Source organism: Athalia rosae, chromosome 2, assembly GCF_917208135.1.
Source record: "Athalia rosae chromosome 2, iyAthRosa1.1, whole genome shotgun sequence".
NCBI lineage: Eukaryota > Metazoa > Arthropoda > Insecta > Hymenoptera > Athaliidae > Athalia > Athalia rosae.
In genome coordinates, this window is record NC_064027.1 from 21,124,304 (window position 1) to 21,146,364 (window position 22,061).

At 38.8% G+C, this 22,061-nt stretch overlaps 8 protein-coding genes across 15 annotated transcripts; 2 read left to right on the forward strand and 6 right to left on the reverse strand.

The window, feature by feature from the left end:
• Positions 1 to 383: 383 nt before the first annotated feature.
• On the reverse strand, positions 384 to 5,285 carry LOC105689445 (arginine/serine-rich protein PNISR-like). Of its 3 annotated transcripts, XM_048651356.1 has the most exons (13): positions 5,152 to 5,285; positions 4,756 to 5,076; positions 4,453 to 4,641; positions 4,114 to 4,370; positions 3,872 to 4,049; positions 3,613 to 3,794; positions 3,294 to 3,539; positions 3,113 to 3,215; positions 2,346 to 2,417; positions 2,048 to 2,151; positions 1,821 to 1,977; positions 932 to 1,750; positions 384 to 500 (listed from the first exon to the last, which is right to left on the reverse strand). In XM_048651356.1, exons 2-12 carry the CDS (start codon positions 4,847 to 4,849, stop codon positions 954 to 956), a joined length of 2,379 nt encoding a protein of 792 aa, XP_048507313.1. In that variant the 5' UTR covers positions 4,850 to 5,076; positions 5,152 to 5,285; the 3' UTR covers positions 384 to 500; positions 932 to 953. The 3 variants fall into 3 exon arrangements, with proteins under 3 accessions (XP_048507313.1, XP_048507314.1, XP_048507315.1); XM_048651357.1 differs by having other exon boundaries at positions 4,114 to 4,367; positions 4,756 to 5,168; XM_048651358.1 differs by having other exon boundaries at positions 2,346 to 2,408; positions 4,756 to 5,168.
• LOC105689331 (LYR motif-containing protein 2) lies at positions 5,279 to 5,930 on the forward strand. The gene is made up of 3 exons (XM_012406248.3): positions 5,279 to 5,489; positions 5,551 to 5,691; positions 5,757 to 5,930. Exons 1-3 carry the CDS (start codon positions 5,448 to 5,450, stop codon positions 5,838 to 5,840), a joined length of 267 nt encoding a protein of 88 aa, XP_012261671.2. The 5' UTR covers positions 5,279 to 5,447; the 3' UTR covers positions 5,841 to 5,930.
• On the reverse strand, positions 5,931 to 8,159 carry LOC105689330 (membrane-bound transcription factor site-2 protease). Its single transcript, XM_012406247.3, has 6 exons — positions 7,789 to 8,159; positions 7,349 to 7,621; positions 6,942 to 7,292; positions 6,709 to 6,867; positions 6,384 to 6,641; positions 5,931 to 6,314 (listed from the first exon to the last, which is right to left on the reverse strand). The coding sequence occupies exons 1-6, from the start codon at positions 7,861 to 7,863 to the stop codon at positions 5,952 to 5,954; spliced, it is 1,479 nt and encodes a 492-aa protein (XP_012261670.1). The 5' UTR covers positions 7,864 to 8,159; the 3' UTR covers positions 5,931 to 5,951.
• A 306-nt stretch (positions 8,160 to 8,465) lies between these two features.
• Positions 8,466 to 13,495, reverse strand: LOC105689491 (endoplasmic reticulum junction formation protein lunapark-B). Of its 2 annotated transcripts, none has more exons than XM_012406533.3 (10): positions 13,144 to 13,495; positions 12,399 to 12,440; positions 12,127 to 12,314; positions 11,849 to 12,035; positions 11,613 to 11,624; positions 11,258 to 11,417; positions 10,781 to 10,942; positions 10,508 to 10,681; positions 9,567 to 9,647; positions 8,466 to 9,482 (listed from the first exon to the last, which is right to left on the reverse strand). In XM_012406533.3, exons 1-10 carry the CDS (start codon positions 13,168 to 13,170, stop codon positions 9,343 to 9,345), a joined length of 1,173 nt encoding a protein of 390 aa, XP_012261956.2. In that variant the 5' UTR covers positions 13,171 to 13,495; the 3' UTR covers positions 8,466 to 9,342. The 2 variants fall into 2 exon arrangements, with proteins under 2 accessions (XP_012261956.2, XP_012261954.2); XM_012406531.3 differs by having other exon boundaries at positions 11,138 to 11,417.
• On the reverse strand, positions 13,144 to 15,589 carry LOC105689493 (malate dehydrogenase, mitochondrial-like). 2 transcript variants are annotated; one of them, XM_012406534.3, is made up of 4 exons: positions 15,454 to 15,589; positions 14,855 to 15,351; positions 14,394 to 14,780; positions 13,144 to 14,326 (listed from the first exon to the last, which is right to left on the reverse strand). In XM_012406534.3, exons 2-4 carry the CDS (start codon positions 15,212 to 15,214, stop codon positions 13,943 to 13,945), a joined length of 1,131 nt encoding a protein of 376 aa, XP_012261957.2. In that variant the 5' UTR covers positions 15,215 to 15,351; positions 15,454 to 15,589; the 3' UTR covers positions 13,144 to 13,942. The 2 variants fall into 2 exon arrangements, with proteins under 2 accessions (XP_012261957.2, XP_020709873.2); XM_020854214.2 differs by having other exon boundaries at positions 14,855 to 14,995; positions 15,454 to 15,586.
• LOC105689488 (nascent polypeptide-associated complex subunit alpha) lies at positions 15,477 to 17,536 on the forward strand. 4 transcript variants are annotated; one of them, XM_020854215.2, is made up of 6 exons: positions 15,477 to 15,615; positions 16,169 to 16,439; positions 16,524 to 16,643; positions 16,838 to 16,933; positions 17,009 to 17,170; positions 17,286 to 17,536. In XM_020854215.2, exons 2-6 carry the CDS (start codon positions 16,179 to 16,181, stop codon positions 17,298 to 17,300), a joined length of 654 nt encoding a protein of 217 aa, XP_020709874.1. In that variant the 5' UTR covers positions 15,477 to 15,615; positions 16,169 to 16,178; the 3' UTR covers positions 17,301 to 17,536. The 4 variants fall into 4 exon arrangements, with proteins under 4 accessions (XP_020709874.1, XP_012261949.1, XP_012261950.1 ...); XM_012406526.3 differs by having other exon boundaries at positions 15,485 to 15,619; XM_012406527.3 differs by having other exon boundaries at positions 15,600 to 15,740.
• Positions 17,537 to 17,538: 2 nt separating this feature from the next.
• LOC105689486 (malonyl-CoA decarboxylase, mitochondrial-like) lies at positions 17,539 to 19,974 on the reverse strand. The gene is made up of 10 exons (XM_012406522.3): positions 19,550 to 19,974; positions 19,332 to 19,472; positions 19,121 to 19,261; positions 18,891 to 19,043; positions 18,670 to 18,823; positions 18,472 to 18,611; positions 18,261 to 18,396; positions 17,984 to 18,196; positions 17,811 to 17,916; positions 17,539 to 17,742 (listed from the first exon to the last, which is right to left on the reverse strand). The coding sequence occupies exons 1-10, from the start codon at positions 19,784 to 19,786 to the stop codon at positions 17,616 to 17,618; spliced, it is 1,548 nt and encodes a 515-aa protein (XP_012261945.2). The 5' UTR covers positions 19,787 to 19,974; the 3' UTR covers positions 17,539 to 17,615.
• Positions 19,975 to 20,273: 299 nt separating this feature from the next.
• On the reverse strand, positions 20,274 to 21,981 carry LOC105689487 (peptidyl-prolyl cis-trans isomerase E-like). Its single transcript, XM_012406524.3, has 6 exons — positions 21,762 to 21,981; positions 21,494 to 21,661; positions 21,180 to 21,379; positions 20,861 to 21,076; positions 20,511 to 20,796; positions 20,274 to 20,426 (listed from the first exon to the last, which is right to left on the reverse strand). The coding sequence occupies exons 1-6, from the start codon at positions 21,843 to 21,845 to the stop codon at positions 20,328 to 20,330; spliced, it is 1,053 nt and encodes a 350-aa protein (XP_012261947.2). The 5' UTR covers positions 21,846 to 21,981; the 3' UTR covers positions 20,274 to 20,327.
• Positions 21,982 to 22,061: the final 80 nt, after the last annotated feature.

The following is a 22,061-nucleotide window of genomic DNA, read 5'->3' on the forward strand; positions in this document are numbered from 1 at the left end:
TAATATGATTGATTCGATAATTTATTCATTATTCGTCGTTTCGTCATGCAGAAGCTTATAATAGTCCTATCGTTCGATGATTGATATAGTTATTAAATTTAATTTTCGATGCAGGTAATTGAAAAATAAGATTATTAATTATCGACGTGGTTATAATATATATTTATTATTATTTACACAAACGTTGCAAATTCATGTTAACGTTTTATTTAAATATGTGTATAAATTTTTGTTTTTAAATTTCATTTACTTTTTTTTTGGCAACTGACTGATATCAACTTGAACTGTAATGGAACACTATTACTATTATTATTAGCAGAATATCAAGTCATGTGCATCTCGGATAGAGTTATAGAGAAAGAGAGAGAGAGGTAGGGAAAGACTAAATATTATTTGAAAGAAAACTGTACCACTGTGTTGAACTGTTCGATGAAAGAAAGTTGGAGTTTTAGAAGTTGGGGGTCCATAAACACAAGTGACCTCGCGATGGCAGCGTACAGCTGAAACAAAAAAATATTCAAAAGACCCATCCCCAAATCCAATCATTGCCTAGTTGGTCAAATTTGTGTTCGCAATGCTATCTTTACTGCACATCAATTTATGGCACTACGGACTAATTACTTTATTTCGAAACAGATTAATACAGATGATTAAAGAAGAATGATAGCGTTTCAATCAACAGTTAGTCAGTTCTAAAAAGTTGTTTTTTATCTGGCACCATAAAAACGTTTGTAATTTTATGAATGTCCCCATTAGCATGCCGCTTCTGATTTACCTGACCATAATGGTAAAGATTTTCTAGTTCGTAATTGAATATTTGATTAAATTGAACGAATGATAAACACGACGTGCACGTTGTGCGTAGTTTCTCATACATATAATGTGTGTCTGTTTTAATCTGTGATTGGAACAATGAGAATATAAATACAACCTTGGCTGTATGATGGACAAGCTCAATCCCTGTACCGACGTGACGACTTCTTACCGTCACGGTGGCTCGAGTAACGTGATTTGGATCGTGACCTTCTTTTATCTCTAGACTTCGAATGACTCCTTCTCTTGCTTCTAGGAGAATAAGATCTGGATCTCCTACGATCCCTTGACGGAGATCGAGATCTTCTTCTGTCGCCCGAGCGGGTACGACTTCTCCTTCGTTCCCTGGTACGAGACCGACTCCTTCTTCTGTCCCTTGTATCCCTGGATCTAGATCGGCTTCTTCTTCTTTCTCTGGAGTAAGAAACTGACCTCTTTTTGTCTCTAGAGTGTGATCGGAATCTTTTGCGGTTTCTAGAACGTGATGTGGACCTTCTTTTGTCCTTAGATCGGGATCGCAATCTCTTACGTTCCCATGATCTTGATCTGTGCTTTTTACTGGACCTATAACTACTGGATCTTGAACGATGGCGTTTGGCAGACTTTGAACGTGATCGCGAACGAGATTTATGTCTGTGGCTACGATCGGTTGAACGTGATCTGGATTGTTTACTTCGAGACTTGCTCCTACTCTTCGATAATTTTTTTCTGCGACCCCTGTCGCTGTTTTTGTTGGCTTTCCGGCTAGTTTTTGGAGAACTATGAGTTGAATTGGAGCTGCTCGATTCTTCGCTGCTAGATTCAGAGTCCACAGATCTTGATAATGAACTAGCCTTTGCAGTATCTGTGGTAACACTTTGCTGCTGGGGCGTTTGCCCACCGCTTGATAGTGTTTCTGATGCTTCTCTTTGATTATTTATCGTTTCTTTTTCATCAACTAAAGTATGACGTCACGAATTACGCTCAATAATTACAACAAAAACTTAATGTTATTTTATAGAACGTACCTAGATTTTTGCTGCTAGTATTACCAATATGATTATCCTCTTGTTTATGACGACTCTCCTCTTCATGCTGCAGCTCCTGCTCTTCTTCCTTTGCGATTTGCGCCTCAATCTCTTCCTCGACCTTCTTGAATGCCTGCTGCCGTTGCTTCCAAACTTCCTATTTTTAAAGACAATTGAGAAAAAGGAACGAAAAATACAGCTACCACTAGTACGAGCAGAGCACTCACCTTCAGCTGGAGAAGCTCCTCATCACTGTCAACATCCTGGTGCTGCTCAGCCTCGCTCTGCTCATCATCAGACTCGCTGTCGCTGTCCCCATAGATGCCCAGACCTACCGCACACAAACTCCAAGTTATACCAAACTCAAAAAACAAAATCGCATCACTCTCCTACGTGACAATGTTTCTTCAAAAGAGAGTAAAGTTCAACTATCCGGGTATCGAATATATAGGAAGAGAGATATTATTGTGAAAAAGATCCCCGCAGTCTCTCAGGATAGGGTATATTTGGTTAAAAAAAACTTACCAAGTTTGCGGGTGATCTGAGCAAGAGGGGCCGAGTTGTTGAGGGATGCGACGGGGGGCTGTCCTGCAGGGGCTTACAATACACACGCATTTAGTAATCAATCGATGCGCCACCCAATTTCTGGGTACCCCCCCCTCTTTGAACCGTCTTGATTGGTCTGCGTTAGGGAGAGTATGTACGCTCTCCCTGTCCTTGTTAATATGATATGCCTTATACAATACTTAATTTCCAATTACTGAAAAGAGTTGGGATTAATCAACATGAAAAATAGCCAACGCTCACTAGAAGAGCCTATTTTATCAACTAAAAAACTTTTCATGCTATATTACCAACTCTATGAGGTAAAAAATGATAATAAATTATGAGCATGGATCAATTAATCTGCGAGCGCACGAAAGTTGGAGATACCTCCTTTTATGTAAGGTACAGGCAATCCAGCAATCATTTGTTTTGTCAAAAATGTTTCGATATCAAATATTACGACTGATTTTTTTCTGCGATAATTATATTCAAAATGAAAGTTGATTGGAAGCTGTAACTAAAATATTCAGATTAAGCAGTAATAAATCAAGGCTTATATCCTGAAAAAGTAAAACAGGGCATACTTGAAAATGTCAAATAATGAAGCCTATGAATTAAAAAAACCTTGTTTAATACTTTCAAGATTGTGTACAATGCGGAGAGGGGACAACGTGAATTACGTTTTATTCCCGCCGGCAAATATCGGAAAATTCGGTATATTAGTCTATCGGGTCTATCTGGGGTACCTTTGGCACGTGCGCGGCTCCAAACCTCTCTGCAGACAGCAGTTATTTCTTCATTGGTTACTTCAAGTAGAATTTCAGTCAGCGATCTCCGCACCTTCAACATCTACACAAAGCGGATTAATTTTGCGTTTTGAAATGATGAAAAAAGAAGCGATGCAACAGAGTCAAGAAAATTGCTTACCACATCCTGCAGCACCTCCTCTCGGGAACGTTTGAAAGGAGCTGGAATAGGAATGGGAGCGGGAGTAGAACGCGGACTTTCTTCGTTTGATTTTCGCGGTTCGGGTGAGGCAGCATCACGGAACCGTGAGCGACGTGCTCTGACAACAACTTCTGGACTCTTGTCATTGGCCCTGTCGATTTCTTTGTCTGCACCACGGAACGTAGACTCAGATTCGGCTTCAGCTTCTTCTTCGGAGTCAGAATCCTAGGTACAATGGAAAATATGAGATTAAATCAGCAAACAAACAAAAGTTAGTATGTGCTAGGTCGCAACATACAAATTTGCTTTTTGCGGGATTCAGAACTGCCCGTGCTTCTTCTTCGGCTTTTTTGCGTGCCTCTAGTTCTTGTTTTCTCAAAATTTCTTGCCGCTCTCTTTCGACCGCCTTCTGTTTCTCCCTCTCCATCTTCTCAAGTCCATCCCTAATCCATGCCGGTAATTGTCTCCTTTTAGCTGCATCTGAATGATGTGAGATGGTTAGTAAGTATTTTCAGACGATTTCGACTTTATAGAATCTTAAATCGATTTCTCCTCACCTATGGTGGTACTCGTGTCCTCCTCCGGAGTCTTTTCCTTCTCGTCACGTCCTCTCACCATATCACCACCTCGCATATGTGGAAGTCTATTAGAATGTCTCACACCCTTCATGAAAGGTGGAGGCTGCTGCACGTTTCCGATTCCAGGGGACTGTTCGCTTGTCCAGTAACCAGGTACCTGAGAAATCGCAGCATGAGTTACACTCTCTTGAAATTGTTCAATAAAGTCACAAGGAGCTCACCTGATTATAAGCTTGAGTGGGTGAAACAGTATTATAATTGTAAGAGGGTGGAGCAGTGGGTGGCGGAACATTGAATCCTTGTGTTCCAGATATCGTTGGAGCAGGGGGCGCCGAGGGTAAGTTGGCAGGAACAGTCACAGGTTTTCCATCTTGGCCTAAAGTGCTGCCAGGGGGTGGGACTCCACCCCATTCCCAACCAGTAGATCCTGGCCCTGCTGTGTTCCATTGGCCCCACTGATTCCACTGATTCCATGCTTCTGACGAAAATTAAATAAACGGGATATTTCGATGCTCGAAATCCAGACTTCTTTCAGTCAATAAAATAAATTAATCAGCCACCTGTTCCACTGATACCAGGGGCAGGTGGTGCCTGAGGCATTTCATCTTCCTTAGTATCCATATCCATAGGTGCTTCACCTCCACCTCCTTCGCTTCCCTGGTTTAACCCGATTGTGGGAGGCGGAGGAGCAGGAGGAACGACCGTTTCCTTCATTTTTATCCATTGCTGAGCCAAAGCCGCCCAGTCGACTGTGATGTGAAAATTAATTTGTTATAATTCTGTATATGAATACATTCTTTCCATTCAAATCAGAGTGTGAATGCGAAATAGCAGTAAATAAATCGCATAAGATTTTGAAGTACCTTGGTCATTACTCATGTTTTGGTATGCAGAAGGGTTCAGGGCCCACTGAGTGGGGTAATCTTTGCCCTCAAACATTTCGCCGCTCATCTTCATCTGCAATTTCTTTCACGAACGCGAGTCTTGTAAAATCGAATATTACTTTCTCTGGGATTTATCTTCATTTTATTCTTCTCTCAATCATCACAACATGGCAGCAGCATCAAAATCGGGGCCATACAAGCGATGATTCTGAAGCACCAGGGAGTCCAAAAACAAACAGTTCTTCACGACACAAATGATGATGGTGTCGAATAATACCACTTGAAAAACTAATTATATAGCTGAAAGAATTGTTTTCGTGAAATGGTTATTTCCTCGATTTTAAATTGCACGTGTCAATAACATCTAAACAATACCTATATTCACCGATCAATCCGTACGAAACCGGGGTGCCGCTTCGGCCATTTGCATTGTTCGCTAGTCACAAGCAAGAAGTGAGGCGAAGTAGCCAGCTGCAAAATATCGATTGTCGACATTATGTCAACTTCACAATTCCTCCGACATTTTTTCAATTTCATACATACTATGTAATTCACTTTAATGTCAATGAACATTTGACGTTTAGCACATGGTTCAATTAATTTACAGGCTTCTGCTGAGGAAGTACTAGATGACTTTCAGAAAAAAATTCAGTGATCAATGAAAAATCGAAATGTCTGGGAAGTTACCACGGTCAGCGATGAGCTTGAAGCAGGTCAATATAAGCTTTGAAGATTCCATGCAATAGAAATAAACGTGAAACCGAAATATTTCAGTTCATGGTACACCAGGAAGTATTGAAATTGTACCGAAATATCTTGAAGGCTATACGTGAGGTGCCCAATGAAGAAGATAAAAAGTATCTCAGGGATTGGGCAAGGTCGGACTTCAGGACAAATAGAGACGTCAAAGACGATGTGAGTTTCTACGATACCCATGAAATCCCAGTTGCTTTGCTGACTCTGTCATGGTCTTGTTACAGTTTGCCATAAAATCCCTAATAGTACATGGGGAGAATTCGCTCGCAGAGTTACGAAAAAATCTTAGTCGAACAAAGGGATCCTGAAAGCTACTGTTGCAACTAACATCTGAGAAAATAAACCTTATTTATGTAGTTAGTTTATTATGGAAAAATAAAAATATCGACATCTCATGATTCGGTCTCTATTGGCATTGTCTAAATTATTTTATTAACAAATATGTACAGAAGGTTAACACCGAGCAATAGAGTCCCTATACAAGTAACGCATAGAGCTAGAGCCTGGCGTAAGCTTTTGTGTCGTATCTTAGATCTGAGTAAGAAAAGTGCCCCAACGATATATTGTCCATCAAAGTAGAAACATGGTACAACATTTACAATAGCCAAGCCAGCAGAAAACACTGTCACATATTTACAGAGAAGAGCCAAGGCTTCTGGAACATCTGAACTTAAAAAACTATACTTTGGAACCCAATCAGAAACGTCAACGGTGCGATAAATTTCTCCGGGATGTCCAATGAACAACACGTCCTTTCCCTCTCTCCTCTTTATCTGGACAACCTGCAAAATTCCCATCACACCTCCGAAATAAAAACGTCAATTTGTACAGTTGAAAATCTTGATGCCTACCTTTGTTACATTATCCAAAGATGGTTGCATGCAGTGCATCTCATGTGGTGCACAGTGGTGACTATATTGACAAAAACGTTGCGTGTTTAAGATCACTAATCTCGCAGGTAAGCAAGAATGGGGTGGAAGCTGTAAAGGTGCTGCTGGCGGCCCCTCAATGTATTCAAAGCAAAGACTTCCACCTTCTTCGCTATCGTCGCCACAGCAACTTACCGCTCCATTAGCCATGTGCCAGGCTGGTACAGACTCGTCATGATCCTAGATTTTTCATGTACAATTTTGAAGGCATAAAATCAAAGTCAAAAACAGCTTACTCATTAATTACCTGGATAAGTTTCTGTGTTATACAGTAGCCAGGTGTGGGTTGTCTCACTGCAGTCAAAATACAATGATACCAATCATCCCCGTCGTTGACATGACAGTCATTGATTTTGTAGATTGTATCGCGTTCCAGAAGTCCAGTAGGCCCCAACAGGGGTGAGTTCTAATTGCAGAAAAGACTGATTGGATTACTGAAATTCTATTAACAGAATCAGAATGAACAGAAAACTATCTTACAGGCAGTATAGTCTTTACAGTGACTCCCTGTCCAACTGTGAATAGTGGCGCCCATAACCAGGTGGTTAAAATTAGGGTAGCAGCGGCAAGAGTTGCAAGTACAATGTTATGCCAAACTCCGGCACAAAGAATCCTCAGCTGATTATAAATTGGAAGAGCTCCTAATTGTTCGCTGTTTAGATGGGCGCACGCAACTGGTATAACAAATGCCACAAGTAAACCCATACCAAAAACCTGGACATCTTCCCGTGCCGCAGCTAGAGCATGTCCAAACTCATGAACTATGCTGCAGAGAGCCAATGTTGCAGCATAGTAGCCAATTTCATTTAGCGGTAGATTCACTCCGGGTAACTGAAATATTCCACACAGGTGAGTATGTGTTCAAAATATATGTAACAGCAATTTACCATAGGTTCCAGTGTCTGAATACCACTGTCTTTCGGAGATTGACCGATCCATAGACTGAATGTCATTTTAAGTATGATGAACGAGGCAATGGGCAATAGGAGAACAGTTATAATAACGCCTGCGTTGAACCACGCTAACCAGAACCTAGAACGGTCCATTGCCCATTTCATGATCATCCTATTGCAAGCCGTTGTATACCATTTGACTCGTAACACTTGAATTTCTAGGCCGGTATTCTCGAGGAAATAGAGATATGGGTAGTGAGAACATGACTGGAAATAAATATGAGAACACGATAAAAATCGCAATGCTGATTTCAAGATTGAAGACATTGAATATTAAACCTCCAAACACCGGAAATACTTTCAAATATTATTAATTAGTCACAAATACCGAGTACCTCAATTCGGAAAAATTCAAAAAGGTTAAATATTCTTACCTTGAAAAATGTGTCAAAGAAGAATAAAGTACAATGAATGAGACCAATTCCGATAAGAATATTGATAGAATCCATCTTTCAGTTTCAACCATTCGGCTAATCTTTCTTCATTCAAATAATACTCCTCATCTTATAAATTCACTCACTGCTATCGGAGAGGTTAAAGCGAATCACGTATCGGTACCGGCCTTTAAAGCTATTTAAATGCCACTGATCCCAAGTGCTGTCAAATCCGTAAACACTGCGACCGCATTCGTCTACATGTGCATGCGGATCAGACAGCGGACAATCACTGAGTTTCGTCTGGTTTTGTTTTCGTGTGATATGAAAGGTGTTGGATATAAGATCGGAAACGGTGGAATACATGAACTCAAGTAGTTACGAATTTTGAAGACAGCAACTCTTTTGCTGTGGAAAGTATGTATTTACCAGTGAATTAGATAAACATGTTTCGATTGATCCCACTATTAATCCAGATATTTTTTGACGAGATTCAAACGCACCTAATTTTGATAATCTGAAAACTTTTCTTAATCCAAAAACGGAGAGTGAATCTTCATTATTTGAGATCGGTCCGTTTGAAAATCGGATTGGGAATCTCGTAATTATACCATAAGAGCCCAATAGCTATGTTCATTGGATAAAATAAAATCTTAAGTCTGAAAAGAACTAGTGAATTATTAAATGAATATCATTTATTGCCTATAAAATACGTGCAGTGAGTTATTTCGGATTTCGTTGTAAATTACAATTAATTACAATATTTGCGAAAATAATTGTATCTGTTATAAATACGTCGTGTTCTCTATTGCGAGATTTGTTTTATTAGCCTATGTGTATATGAAAATAAGTCTTATTTATACTTTAGACGGTGGAAAGTTTATGTAGACGCATAAACGTAACCGTGATTGCAAAAAACTGTAATACTTACATCTAAAATCACGACAATATCGCCTAAATAATAATTAATCAGCATTAAACAAACAAGCAGTCGGGTCAGAAACCAGGTCAGTTAAGAAGCCTGGATGACAATAACATAATAGTGCCAAGTATAGTAAAATGATCGATTAATAGATTAAGATCACAGGAAATACAGTAAATCTCGAATACCACCTGCGATCTTTACTGTAACAAAGAAGATACCCAAATTCTGGAAGATAAATCAAAAGTCTTCTAGTTATAAGGCGTAAGTACACAAACAGGTATTAGGTCTTCTTCTTTGCTTCATATAGATATAAAATAAAGCGGAAAATGCACACGTCCAGTAGCTAAGTTTGTAGTGAAATTCAATTCAGGTGCTTGTATCGGAAGAGAGAAAGTAGGCATTTTTGAAAACCGATTCTGCTACTTGGGTTAATTCTGTGAATTAACTAGTTTTCTGTAAGACGAAAAGAGTAAAGGTAATTTTCGGAATAACGAAGATCTAATGAAAAGAACAAGTTTTGCAAAGGCATTAGACATCATTAATCCAGTGAGGTCTTTACTGCAATGGATAATCAGCTTTAGATAAATTAATGACGTGAAACTTTTGGAAAACGAATAAAAATTTTCTTTTTACGGAGATCCGTCCACCTCCATTTTTTCCGTTTCTCTTTCTGGTAGGTCTTCTATACTTTTCTCCTCCACCTTCTCTGTTGGCTCTTCCGTTGCAGCCTCGGTTTTGAAATCCTCCTCGGTTACAACGGTGGTTTTTTCTATGCAAAGAAAAGTTCAAGCATTATTAGATTTTTCGAGTATTTTTCAACGTTGAGAAAAAAAATCAACAGATTTTTTTATACCTTCTTCCTTTTCAGAGGCGGACTTCTCCTCCGTACTGTCTTCCGTGTTTTCAGGCTTTTCGACAACTTCGATATCCGAATCTACAATAAAGAATATTTTTGCAAATTAGTGAAAAATTTCTGCTGTGGATAACGGAAGCTGCTTCCTATGTGATTAACGTTTCTATTAGCTAATACCAGCTTCAAACAAATTATTACGGCAGTAGAAATCTCCATTGTATCTGAACATGAATGAAGAGCTAGCAGTAATCAATACTGTAATTGCGCTTGTAAATCTATACCATTCAATGGGCAAGGATAGTGTAACTTATACCATTTGAATTTCCAAGGTTTACCAAGCGGGGTGACTAAGCATAAACTTATTGAAACATTGCTGTAAACAGTACACACAATATCATGGTAGCGGAACTCGATATGGTAAGGTTTATTGGAAGTTTGGATCTTTTTTTATAAATACATCACAAAAACTAATACAGTAACGCGATTGATTTACTCTGAAAATATATTCTTGCTTAAATTATAGAGTGTTAATTTACAGTCTTTGATTTCCAATCGCTTTTTCTTTTCGTTCATTTTTATCAGTACTTTGGTTTGGTTACGTAAATTATTGAGTTTTATTTTCAACTGTTCGTCAATCGACACTTCAGAGACAACCGGTTTTTGTATATTATCAAGGGCAAATACGTTAGCAGGTTTCAGTGGGTTAAATTTTTCAGTGAGGTTTTGATGATTGGATTTCAGGAATACTTGAGTTTTTGGATTTTCATACACTGCAAGAGAATATAAATGAATGAAACAAGTATTGTTAATGAAACGCAAAAAAGGAGCTCAGATTTCCAGTACATTAGTAGATCCAGACCACAAGGACATGACAAACTTAGCGAGATTAATATTTAAGGTGATTTTTTACAAGTTATTTATTAATGCTGGATCAAACTCACCGGTGTCTGAGGAATTCGATAAGCCCTCTGAAATTTTTGGCGCTGACAGAGCTTGACTGGTATTGTAACTTGGAGACACAGGTATCATTCCACTAACATCATGCTCGAGCCTAGGAGCGGATGGTTTTTGTTTTCTAGCTGGATTCCAAAAGTTGCAATAACAACATCTGAATCCTATAATTTGTGAATGACCACATGAGTTTTATCCGCTGATAAGACAAGCAGTAGTAATGAACGAAATTATAAAAGTAAAGAGAAAAACTTATTATGTACCAAAATACTCAAATTCTTCCTTCAACGCCATTCCATTGTGGGAATCACATTGCCGGCATATCAGCGCATAGCGGTTCGATGGCCCATCCCCAACTAAATATTCGACCAAGCGATCCAGATAACTTCTCTGTTGCGGAAGAATCGGACGCGGCAAAGGTGCTTCTAGGTAGAACAAGTTAAGACCAATCGTTACCAGCGTCAAACATTGGCTTGCAAAAATTTCAGATTTTAGTCACATGAGTTATTATAATTTGCATCAGCAAGGATGTAATTTAAAAATAAATTCTGAAGAGAACGAAGAGCAACAGATGGAGAAAACAAGGAAAAGAAAAAAATCAAAATATTCGAAATACTAACTGGGAGTAACAACGGGAGTGTTAGACTGCCTAGGAGCCATTGCAGGGTAGATATTATCTGATTGTGGAGTATGTGGAGGCACCAAGCCAACTGGAACTACACCAGAATTACCGAGCCTACCGATTGGTTTTGTGGAAGAGAGACTAGAAACTGGTAAAAGTCTTCGCCGCAGTTCAGTTGCACCTCCACCCGGCAATGCGGCATTGACAGGTGCTGAAACTTGAGGGGTGCTTGGCCTACGAGGAGTTTCGTTTTGTGGAGCAGACTTTGCTGGCGTTGGCTAAATGGAGTTTACGAAATTTTTCAATTACTTTGCGCAGTACGTAGTCGAGTGTTCAAGTTCTGAATAACAATTTAAGCAATGAAATAAAGTCGTTGAAATGCTGTCATAAATTGATTTCACATACCGATAGAACTGAAAGCTAACTGGATTCACTTTTAAAAATATATTAGCATCCAAAAGCAATGTACAAACCTGAGGGGAGAGCTGTAAATGGAAAAGAAAAGACACAATTGTAAATCAATGCTAGTAAAAGGGCAAAATAATTTGAGACAGTGATGGGTGGAATAAAATTAGATAACATTCGATGATTCAACAGTAAACGGAAAGATAATTATGATTGCGAATTAAAAATCAACACAGAATCACTTTTGTCAATGGCACTTGAGCTAAGTCATGACAAGAGGAATGCAGTATAAAATTATACGTACAGGTGTCATCCTGAGTCGGTCAGGAGCAAATTTAATGAGAATCTCCTTTGCCTTTTTATACGTTTCAGTTTCTATGACTTCGTCCAAGATTTTTCTCTTCTCTTGCTGCATTGTCGACAATTTCGTTTTATTGCGCGATATCTTGCGCTTGTAATACCAGGATACAAGCTTCTTGGTAAAAAGTATCCTAAATATGGTTAAGGCACATGTTTATCTATTATTTAACGAATAGTACTAAAAACCACAAGTGTGCAACAAACGCATTTTTAGATACGTACACTATTGGGAATATGAGTAATGGTGTCATGTAAAATATTTGGTCGTATAAAGCAGCTGGGAAGAAGTAGAAGTAAAATACGAGCGCAGCTATGATATATAGAACCACGCTATAGACTATCAGCGTTCCAACAATCTTTTTGTGCCTTTGCTCCGTATTCTGTCTGTATTCTTCGATTTCCTGAATTTTCTGTTTGCAAAAATTATGTTGAACATCTTTTTTATTGCTTCATAAACATCATAAGGAGTTTTATTGGACTTATAAAAATATTACCGTTTCAAGATCTTCCAGGATGTCAAATGTCGCTTTTTTCTTCTGAAATCACAAAACAAACCCAAATTTACTGATCCAAAACTTTTTGCCTTTCGGAGCTCTGCATCAACCAAAAAGGTAAAGAGCTCAAAATAGAACCCCTGAATATTCATTATCGTGAGCATATTCAGAATCAAATTATACATTATATTCAATGTTAATGTCGGTCTCTTGTTCTCACTACGTATTCGAAAGTAATTAATTCTGTTCACTTATTACGCTCTATCATTGCGAGTGGAAAATTAAACTTTGTGGGACTGAAACAAGAAGTCATTTTTCCTTCGCACTCAATATTTCAATTACAAATTTTTTATAATATGCTGAGCTGCTGTCAAAATTGTGCAGTAGATCGGTTCAAAGGTGGTTATGACTGTCCGAAGAATCAATTTGAGCAAGGGGAAATAATGTGGGTAACATCAATGAAAATAAAAACACAATTTTTTATAAGTATGTTGATATTGTTACATCTGATAAATGAATCTTGAAAATTCGAGTACATAGTGAAGAGAAGTAAGAAAAATTAAGAGGTTGGGAATTGAGCTAAACTTCAGTTCTCGACAATAGATAAATAGGTGATAGAATAATAATGAGGGAAAATGGAAAACATGGTTGTAAAGACGCTTAACCTTGAAATCAGTTGGGCGATTAAAAGTGACATTTGCTGATAGTCACGTCATTTTTTTAGAAGGATGAGTAAATGACTTACTCGAAATCTGGAAAATAGTAACCCCATCGTGTATTTGTCAGCGTTATTGTTGACCGATGTAAATCCTGCTGAATCAACCTTACGTGCTTTGATATTAAGAAATTAAATCTTGACAGCTTTAAATTTTAAAGCGAAGTTACAAACAACGTTGAAAAGTTATGACTCGGAACGACTCGCATGCAAACACGTCAGTATGAAAAGAGTGATTGCGCGGTTTAAAATAGATTAGGAAGTCGGGGCTGTAGTTCAGCTGCGGTCTGGTGTTGCCTATGGCCTGTTTTCGCCGGCAACGGGCAGATACTTAACGCGTCCAAATTTAAATGTCTCTTAATTTTGTATTTATAGCTCGGTGGAAACGGGAGGCCTCAAAGGCTGCGATGACATGCACGAAGAGACACGCCGTTTAGCTGCCGGGCTGTTTATTCGGATTCAGATTGGGAATAGCTGTAATCTGGGTTAATTTCACACCTCGTAATCATCTCAGAATAGTTATCTGAACACCGGAATAGGTCAAGTGAACTTTAGACATTTTTTAAAATATCAGAATCGCCGCCACGCTTGCTATTTGACATTCTGATTTTGATTTTGAAACATCAATTACAGCACACCGATTCACATTCGTCCACGTTGCACGAGAGGCATGAATCGACTGGCGAAAAGAGTGTTGCGCATTCGGAGATCCATTCAGTTTGATTTAGTCAGCGCTTCCGGCGCCAGAGAGCATCCAGCATTTGAATTTTGTGGGATCACAAGATGAACGCGACGTGTTTTAATTCATTTTAAATCTCAAAATAATTGTTTAAGTTTTACAATTTTCCTTTATGAAGTTTACACCCAGATCGACGTTGGCATTGATCAAGGGAATGGCTTGTTCTATCAGGTCAACTTCTATGTTGGAAACTTTGGGAAGTCCAAAGTTTTTTTGAACCCCTCCAGGTCCGAATTGCAGTTCCGTAGCAAAAAATTGGCTGGCAGTTAAAACGTTGGATCGAACGAAGGCGGATGCAATGGAGTTTCTGAAACCGCAATACCCTCGGGCCAATGTAATAATAAACTTTGATGCTGCTGTCGCCAAAGACAATTTAGGACCGGCTTCCCTGCCCCAACTGCCACAATTTTCATTAAAGCTTGCTAATTCGTTGTCTGCAGCTCGAAGGCACCTGATGAGTGAGTGTTGTTGCTCCTAGAATGAAACAAACTCAGTAGAATACTCGAAACTTTCTAAAGACTCATGAAGTTCGTCAACGAACTTTGGAGAATTGATTGGCAGGTCTAGCCAGTGATAAAAGAGGAACAATTGTACATGCATCTGCCCCTCCAACTATTGGTACATGAATGTACGCTGGATTCAGATAAAATAGATCTGCAGCCATGGCGCGAATCCGCATGGAATCAATGGCTAACGAACCGATGATACGATCAGGATGCCACCAGCCAGCAGATTTGTAGACTTCAGAAACCAAGGGCGTCATAGCCGTAACGGGGTGCGCAAAAATGACAACCAGTGCTGTTGGACAGGTCTTCACCATTTTTTCAGCCACACCTTTAACATATTGAGAACCGGCTAAGAACTGACCGTGTGAACTCGCTTTTCCCAGAGTGAAATCCTCCTCATCCATCACCCCGATTATATCAACCTGAAATTGTTTTAAAAATAGAATTTGGAATAAAGGTTCAATAAGTTTCGCAACTTTTCTGTTTATCGTTATACCTCTTCAATTCCTTCTATCATATTCTTTTTATTGAAGTACTTTATTTTTGGGGATGTGTCAATATGGTTTGCATCTAGCGAATGGCCCGCTGCAGATTTATTACCAACATCAGCTACGCGCACAACTTTTATAATTGGTTCCTGTTTTAGAAACAGTGCGGTATAAGTTGGCGTGTTTCCACCTCCAACTAAAGCGACCGAAACTGTTCGCTCGTTACTATCGATTTGAGTAGCTTTATTTTTAACAAATAATTCGTTTCGGTTACTTATGGGTCTCATTGAAGACCAAATGAGAGAAAATTTGTGAACATAAAAACGGAATGCTCCTCCAAAATATCCTTGTAGTATCGGACTCGTCATATTACTGATCCCTTTGTCTGAATTTGGTAATTATGCGGCTTATCAGATTCGTACTCACGAGAACAGTAAATTTTAATGAATCTGATTCTTTTCATCTTCGGTCAACATCAATCCGGTCGGTGACTGAAGGTTCGTATCTTAGGTCAACGATTCGGTTGTCAATTAGTAATTTCATAAGTTTTCGCGCTTTCAGAAATTTGCAGTCGACTGTGCTGCTGCCGTTCGATAGTCGTACGTACCATTTTTCAGTTAGAGAGATTCAAGTCAAGTTGCCCAGAAAGGTAGTGAGTAAATGTGAATCGGCCTCAGTTTGTGTGTAAAATTGTGTCTGCCCGTTGCCGAGGGATCATCTTGGATAAATCCGACTGTAAAATCGGCATCGTAGAGCTGAGCGATCAACTGTGTGTGAGGATAAAATCTGGAATAATGAAAAAATATTTTTATGAAACGGTTAAAAGAATAACATCTTAGTTACATATCTAAATGCGATTTCAACCGAACGTTCCCAGAGCCGTTTGTCGCGCACGTTAGTAACACCGAACGTTTGCCTTTACACGTAGATGAAGCGCCGATCTTTATATACCCTCCGTTATATTCCACCGCAATTATCTCCTGATCCCCGGTGCTGTCGATATTGGAATAATGATTTCCACTGATCACTTACGAGTTTCTCGACCGTCTCTAAACTCCCTGGAACCGGAATTCCGCCGCCATGACAATATCCCTTGGCTTCGGTCGTTCGTTCGACAATTTATCATAATCGTTATCAGTTAATTAATTATTCACTATGATGACATCTATCAAGGTTTCGCTTAACAATTACGTTATCAGAATATGTAATAAATGTTGAAAATCTTGGCAGACTGAAATGTGGAATTTCTTTTTTCGAGGCCAAAGCCTTGCTTTTTTTTTCCTTCAACTATGATAGTTTCTTTATGGATCTTTGTCTAACAGATTCACAAATATGCCGGAATTGACTGAGCTTGACAAGGCCGCATCCTCTGAGCCCATCAAAGTTGAGGCAGCAGCAGCTGCGGCAGGCTCTGGAACTGACTCAGATTCCGATGATACGATCCCAGAGCTCGAAGATGCCGGATCTGCTGGTGCAGGAGGTTTTCCCGGTAGTACCGTCACTGGGCTGCCTATCGACATGGTATCCAAGGCGAAGCAAAGTCGCGGAGAAAAGAAAGCCAGAAAACTCATGAGTAAGCTGGGGCTCAAACCTGTAAGTCATCGCCTGCGGGTACTCATTCGTAGCCATTAATCTGTGGCCATTAGCTACTAATATGTATTGTTTGATTTTGTGTAGGTCCAGGGAGTGAACAGGGTAACGATCCGAAAATCAAAGAATATTCTCTTTGTAATCAACAAACCTGATGTGTACAAAAATCCGGCTTCAGACACGTACATTGTTTTTGGCGAAGCTAAGGTAATTATCAGATGGAGTGCATTAAGCTAAGACAAGAGTTGATCATTGTGATGATACCAACTGAGTTTCGCTTTTTTTTTGGCTGAAATTTACCTTGAAGATAACCTTGGCAGACTGAAAATGATCAAAGTCACACATTGTGAGTGGTTTTTGTCAAATGAAGCGATTTCAATTAGATTTTATGGGAATTTTAGATTGAAGATCTCAGCCAACAGGCACAGGTTGCTGCTGCCGAGAAGTTCAAGGCACCAGAAGTTATTCCTGCTACAGAAGCCGGTGGTCGTACGACGGTATGAATATTTTCACATCGAAACAATAGTATCCTTTTATTCGGGATGACAAATAACCTCGAGTCTAATTCCCAGGTGGTAGTGCCGATCCAAGAGGAGTCGGAGGAGGAGGAAGTTGACGAGACGGGGGTTGAAGAAAAAGACGTCGACCTTGTTGTGTCCCAAGCTAACGTTAGTCGAGGGAAGGCGATCAAAGCTCTCAAAAATAATCAGAACGACATCGTTAATGCGATCATGGTAAGTCTGCTGAGTATTTTGTTGATCAATATGTCAATGCTTATTAACACACCCAGAGAGTTGATGCCTTGTGTTTGTATTATACTTTGCTGAATCTCGCTTTCCCATTTTCCAGGAATTGACAATGTGATGAAGCTGCTCACACATTGTATATGCAGCAGCAGGCAGACAGACACACAGGCACTGCGTCATCAGCGTTTGATGGACAGTGCACAAGCCAACAATCATTCATTTTTATCTCATCGCAGACAAAAAAAAAAAAAAATTGTACTTGGATCGGCATTGGCAGTAATGCTGCAGTTGCAGGACATTGAAGTAACCCATGTATATACATTATTCATAACAAAATAAACGCATGGAACATCACCTTGTTTCCAAAAATTGATTTTCTTCTAGCAGTATTGCATATTATTGTTACAACTAAATACAGCCAGTTCCTCTGTTATCACAACCGCGACTTTTGGAATAATTTTTCCGATTCGGCTGCCAGATGGACCACGTCTTCGGAAGCTTTGATTACGTACCGCTCAAGGTAATTTCTACTGTTCGTTTCGGTTTCATGTAGGTAATACCTGAAAATACAGACTTAAGTTATGTATCGCAAGGTCGCAGCTGCTGAAGTATCGGTTCCTTCATTCACCTATAGTTCACCATAATTCCACAACTATTAGCAGCCCCTCGTGGAGATGGATCGGCAAGCCAATTTATTCTCCACATGACTGCTCCATTTCGTAAGTGAAAATTAGCTGGAAGAAACAGAGGCAGTTACTTTATACCCCGTGACTTTCAGTCTGAGCAATAAATAATACTCACCAACGTTGTTCAGTGCGTAATTTCTTCGTTTTTCTTTGTACAAGTATCGAGCACAGGCACGTAGTAATGGAGTTTTTAGTGTCTCGACTATCTCTTTGTCATTCATCCACAGTGAGTTACTTAAAATTTTTTTCATCGCTGAGTAAATGTCTGTGTTTGGTAGAAGGTTTTCTATGGCGTCACGTTCTTTGCTTGTGATCATTTCACTCGCATCTGAGAACAAATTGCGAGTTTTATAGTATCTGTTGACCGGAGTATAACTATCAAAGTTTTTTACCATGTTTTATCCTCTCTAACAGCCAGGTCCTATAATTGGGGATCGGTGAAAGGCTGGAGAGCTGATCAATTTGAGGGAATTCCTCCAAAACTTTGGCAGCTACGTTCTTGATTAAATAATTCCCCAATTCGATGCCCTTAAACATCAATATTAATGTTATAACGTTGGACACAGCTGCTCTCTACTATCGCTTTTATATTCTCTCAATCACCTGTAAACCCTTTTGGGTAGATGCTACGGAGTAAAATACTGCTGCCCTGATTTTTGACTTATCCTCCTGACCGAATGATACATTCTTCGATTCCTCAGCAGGAGTTTCAGGTTCCGATTTGACAATCTCTTTTACAGTACCTATGTGCAAATAAAGATAATAACAGTGGTCCTCTACCATTGTAATTACTTTGCTCACTTGATATTGTATTGCACAAAGCGGTGTGTAAAACTACCACAGGTTCCCCAGGCATCGCTTTGTGTGTAAAGACATAGCATCTTCTATAGGGCCCAACTCTCCGTTTTAAATCTGTCCAATTTTTGATCGGGTGAATCATCTCGTATTCGGAAATCTGGTGGTATTTCAAATGAAATAACCATTACCAATTGAATAAACGAGAACTTTGTGGTTTCACAAACCTTTTCCAACATTTCACAGGAGCTCTGCCAGGTGACACGTTCAAGATCGAAAAATCCGACAGAGAACCATTGCAATAGTAGATTCCGAAGAGTGATGTTGAGTTGCTGTGCTACAATAGTTTCATCCGGGTCTTTTAGTTCCAACATCAACTCCTACGAGTTTATAGAACTTGGTAAAATCTGTAGATTACATGGCAATGGAGTAGAAACACCTATCTTGTTACTCGTACCAAAACATCTGTCCTAAGGTCTACAAGAAACTTTACTCCATTTTTGAGTCTTCCAGTGAGCAAAAAGAGCCACTGGTAAAGAGGTGTCAAGGAATTGCTCAGTATACGTTCAGTGCTTATAATTTGCCTTTGATCTTGCTTCTAAGAAAAGAGAAGAAATATTCAATAAACTCTTCGAAGTACAACAGATCTTGGAGTTTTATTTCCTTACTTCATCTTGAACGAGTCTCATTGCCATTTGATGCACAACTTTGTGATCAACCGCATACCCGGTGGCCAGAGTTCGAAGGAATGTTTTTTTCTCATCCTGAGATAAACCCTTATAGGTGTTACACAGAGCTTGAACCTTAGCCTGGAAAATTATCAGGCTAATTAACCATCAGGAAATCTGCACAGATGGTTGGTATCATTTTATTGTAATTTGCAAACCTCAATAATCCAATTGCTAGTATTGGGTAGCTCCCTGAGCTTAAATAGTTGTTCCAGCTGATTGACGATTGTGAGATTATTACTGGTGCCAATCTTAGCTGACATGATGTAATTTGGAATGTTGCCTTTTGCTGTGGGATCTAAAACTACTCTAAAACTACGCCAACTATTATTTGAAATTCTTTTTATTGGTATCAACCTTGCCAAAACGGATACTGCACAAAACATTCTTGTCATCGATGGTTATTCTCCGTTCCACGCATAGAAACTTTTTTAATTCAAATTTAGCCTAAAGTGACTCTGATACACTAATTATAAGCTATACTGAGAGTAATCTTACTTTGATCACTCCTTATCATTTGTTATCTCAGGACAGGTTAGTTCAGATTATAATATTGGGTTAGGTACCCATGTTAAATGATTCCAGAGAGGTAACGTGTGGACGCGGGTACGAACTAACAATGAGTTCATAAATTATGCGTGGTCATTATTGTTAAGCCACTGCAGTGTCATTGATTCCTAACTGATGAATAATGAAGCTTATCCGCTGGAACACAGTTAGCTGGTTAGATATGACTCTCGAACAACGAATTCAGACTTCTGATTTTTCTGAATTCGTTACTCACACCCTACACACTGCAGCTGATCAGTGATACTTTTAAGCATAGAATTTTCCTCGCTGATTATTTATTGATCTTTGATGATTCCAGCTGTAACGGGGGTACTGCTTATTATCTAAGAAAAAATTCCATGTTCTTCTACCAATCGAGTTGCTCTGTTAATAATCTTTCTTCGTCGTGCCCTGTAACAGTACTCCACATTTGGATATGATCACCTTTTTTATCGGCTTACCCGATCGGCATCCCAATTCCTCAATCTGCTCGGGCATAATGAGATACGTGTTATAATCTTTCAATTAAAGGCAGAATTATACAAAAAAAAATAACGTGCTCCGAGATACCTTATAGAGGTTGCACAACCCCCTGATTACTCTTCCGAAAACTACCCTTCTTCCGTCCATCGTTGGTAGCGAATTAAACGTGATATTGAATTTCGAATCGCATTTATTATCCTCCGATCTATTGCTGCAACACATCGATAAAACACCCGGACCGATGTGACTAAGAGTGAAATTTTCATTTTCAAATTTATCACCGTAAATCGATTTGCCACCGGCACCATTAAATTTCGTCACATCGCCCCCTTGGCACCAGTAATTTGGTAATATCCGATGAAACGGTGTTTTCCTGTAATTCATTGTTGTATAGTTGATACGGCATTTACATCTTATCTATTATTATTGTCTTTTACTTGTAAGACAGTCCTTCTGTACCGCGGCACAACTTTTCAAAATTTGCACAAGTCATAGGTGCTATATCAAGGTATAGTTCAAATACTATGCGACCTAATTTTTCCGAAGATTCTGCTAATTCTATGTCGAAGTAACAATGTGAAAGATTTTTTGAGAATGTCGATCCACCGCTTATTGCATTCTTATCGTTAGGACTCTTCCAAATTAATGGGCACCTGTGATAATCGACACAATCATTACGGCACATGTTCAACATAATTTTGTCTTACGATATGATGCAAGAAATCAAAAAAAAAGTGTCACAAATTAATTTATTACTTTGCAGTATGTTCCATATTTGATTCGATGCGTTTCCAATCTTTCAAATATTCCGATGTTGGGTATGAAGATCTACTAGAATTGATTGATTTCAATAATTTTTTATTCTCTCTAGTGATCATTGTTCTATCCGATTCCATTTCAATCAATTTTGATTTGTATGATTTATCAGATGGAGTGAACCAACAGTCAACTTTGCCCTGAAATTATTCAAAGGGTTTTGTTTTTTTTTTTTTACGATTTATCTATCGTAATACCTATTCGTGGATTTCTCTTTTCTATTTTTTATCGTCAAGACATATTGATTAACCTACACCTAAGCGGTGAATCAGATTTATACGTTGTACAAGCTGTAAATTTTCTCTATCTATTGCTCTCAAACGATCTGTGTCTTCCAATAGTTGTCGAGATTTTAAATAACTCTCAGGATTCAATCTTGGTGCTTTATTGTCAATCTTAGCGGTGACGGATGACAGATCGATCTGTATATAATAATTGTAGAATGATTTAAAATGTATGCGAAGATGTAGATTAGTAAGAAACAAAAAAATGGATAAAATTCAAGATATTTTTATAACGCACCTTATTAGGATTGATTTCTGGCAAACATCGGTCACGTTCTCTCGATTTCCTCTTTTTGATTTTCGAAAATTTGTCGATCTTCATTATAAAGTTGGTTTGATATTACTAAAATTAATCGCTTAAAGGTTTTATCACTTTTTTTTTTTTCAATTGATTAAATATCAAATAATTTTCATTAGAGGTTACTAATTTCTATCTGAGTCAATTCTGAGCCGTCTATTTCCTCCCCATGGACCAAATGCTCTTTTGTTTGAAAACTATATGGCCTGCTTAGATTTTTCACTGTAAAATTTTCATCTT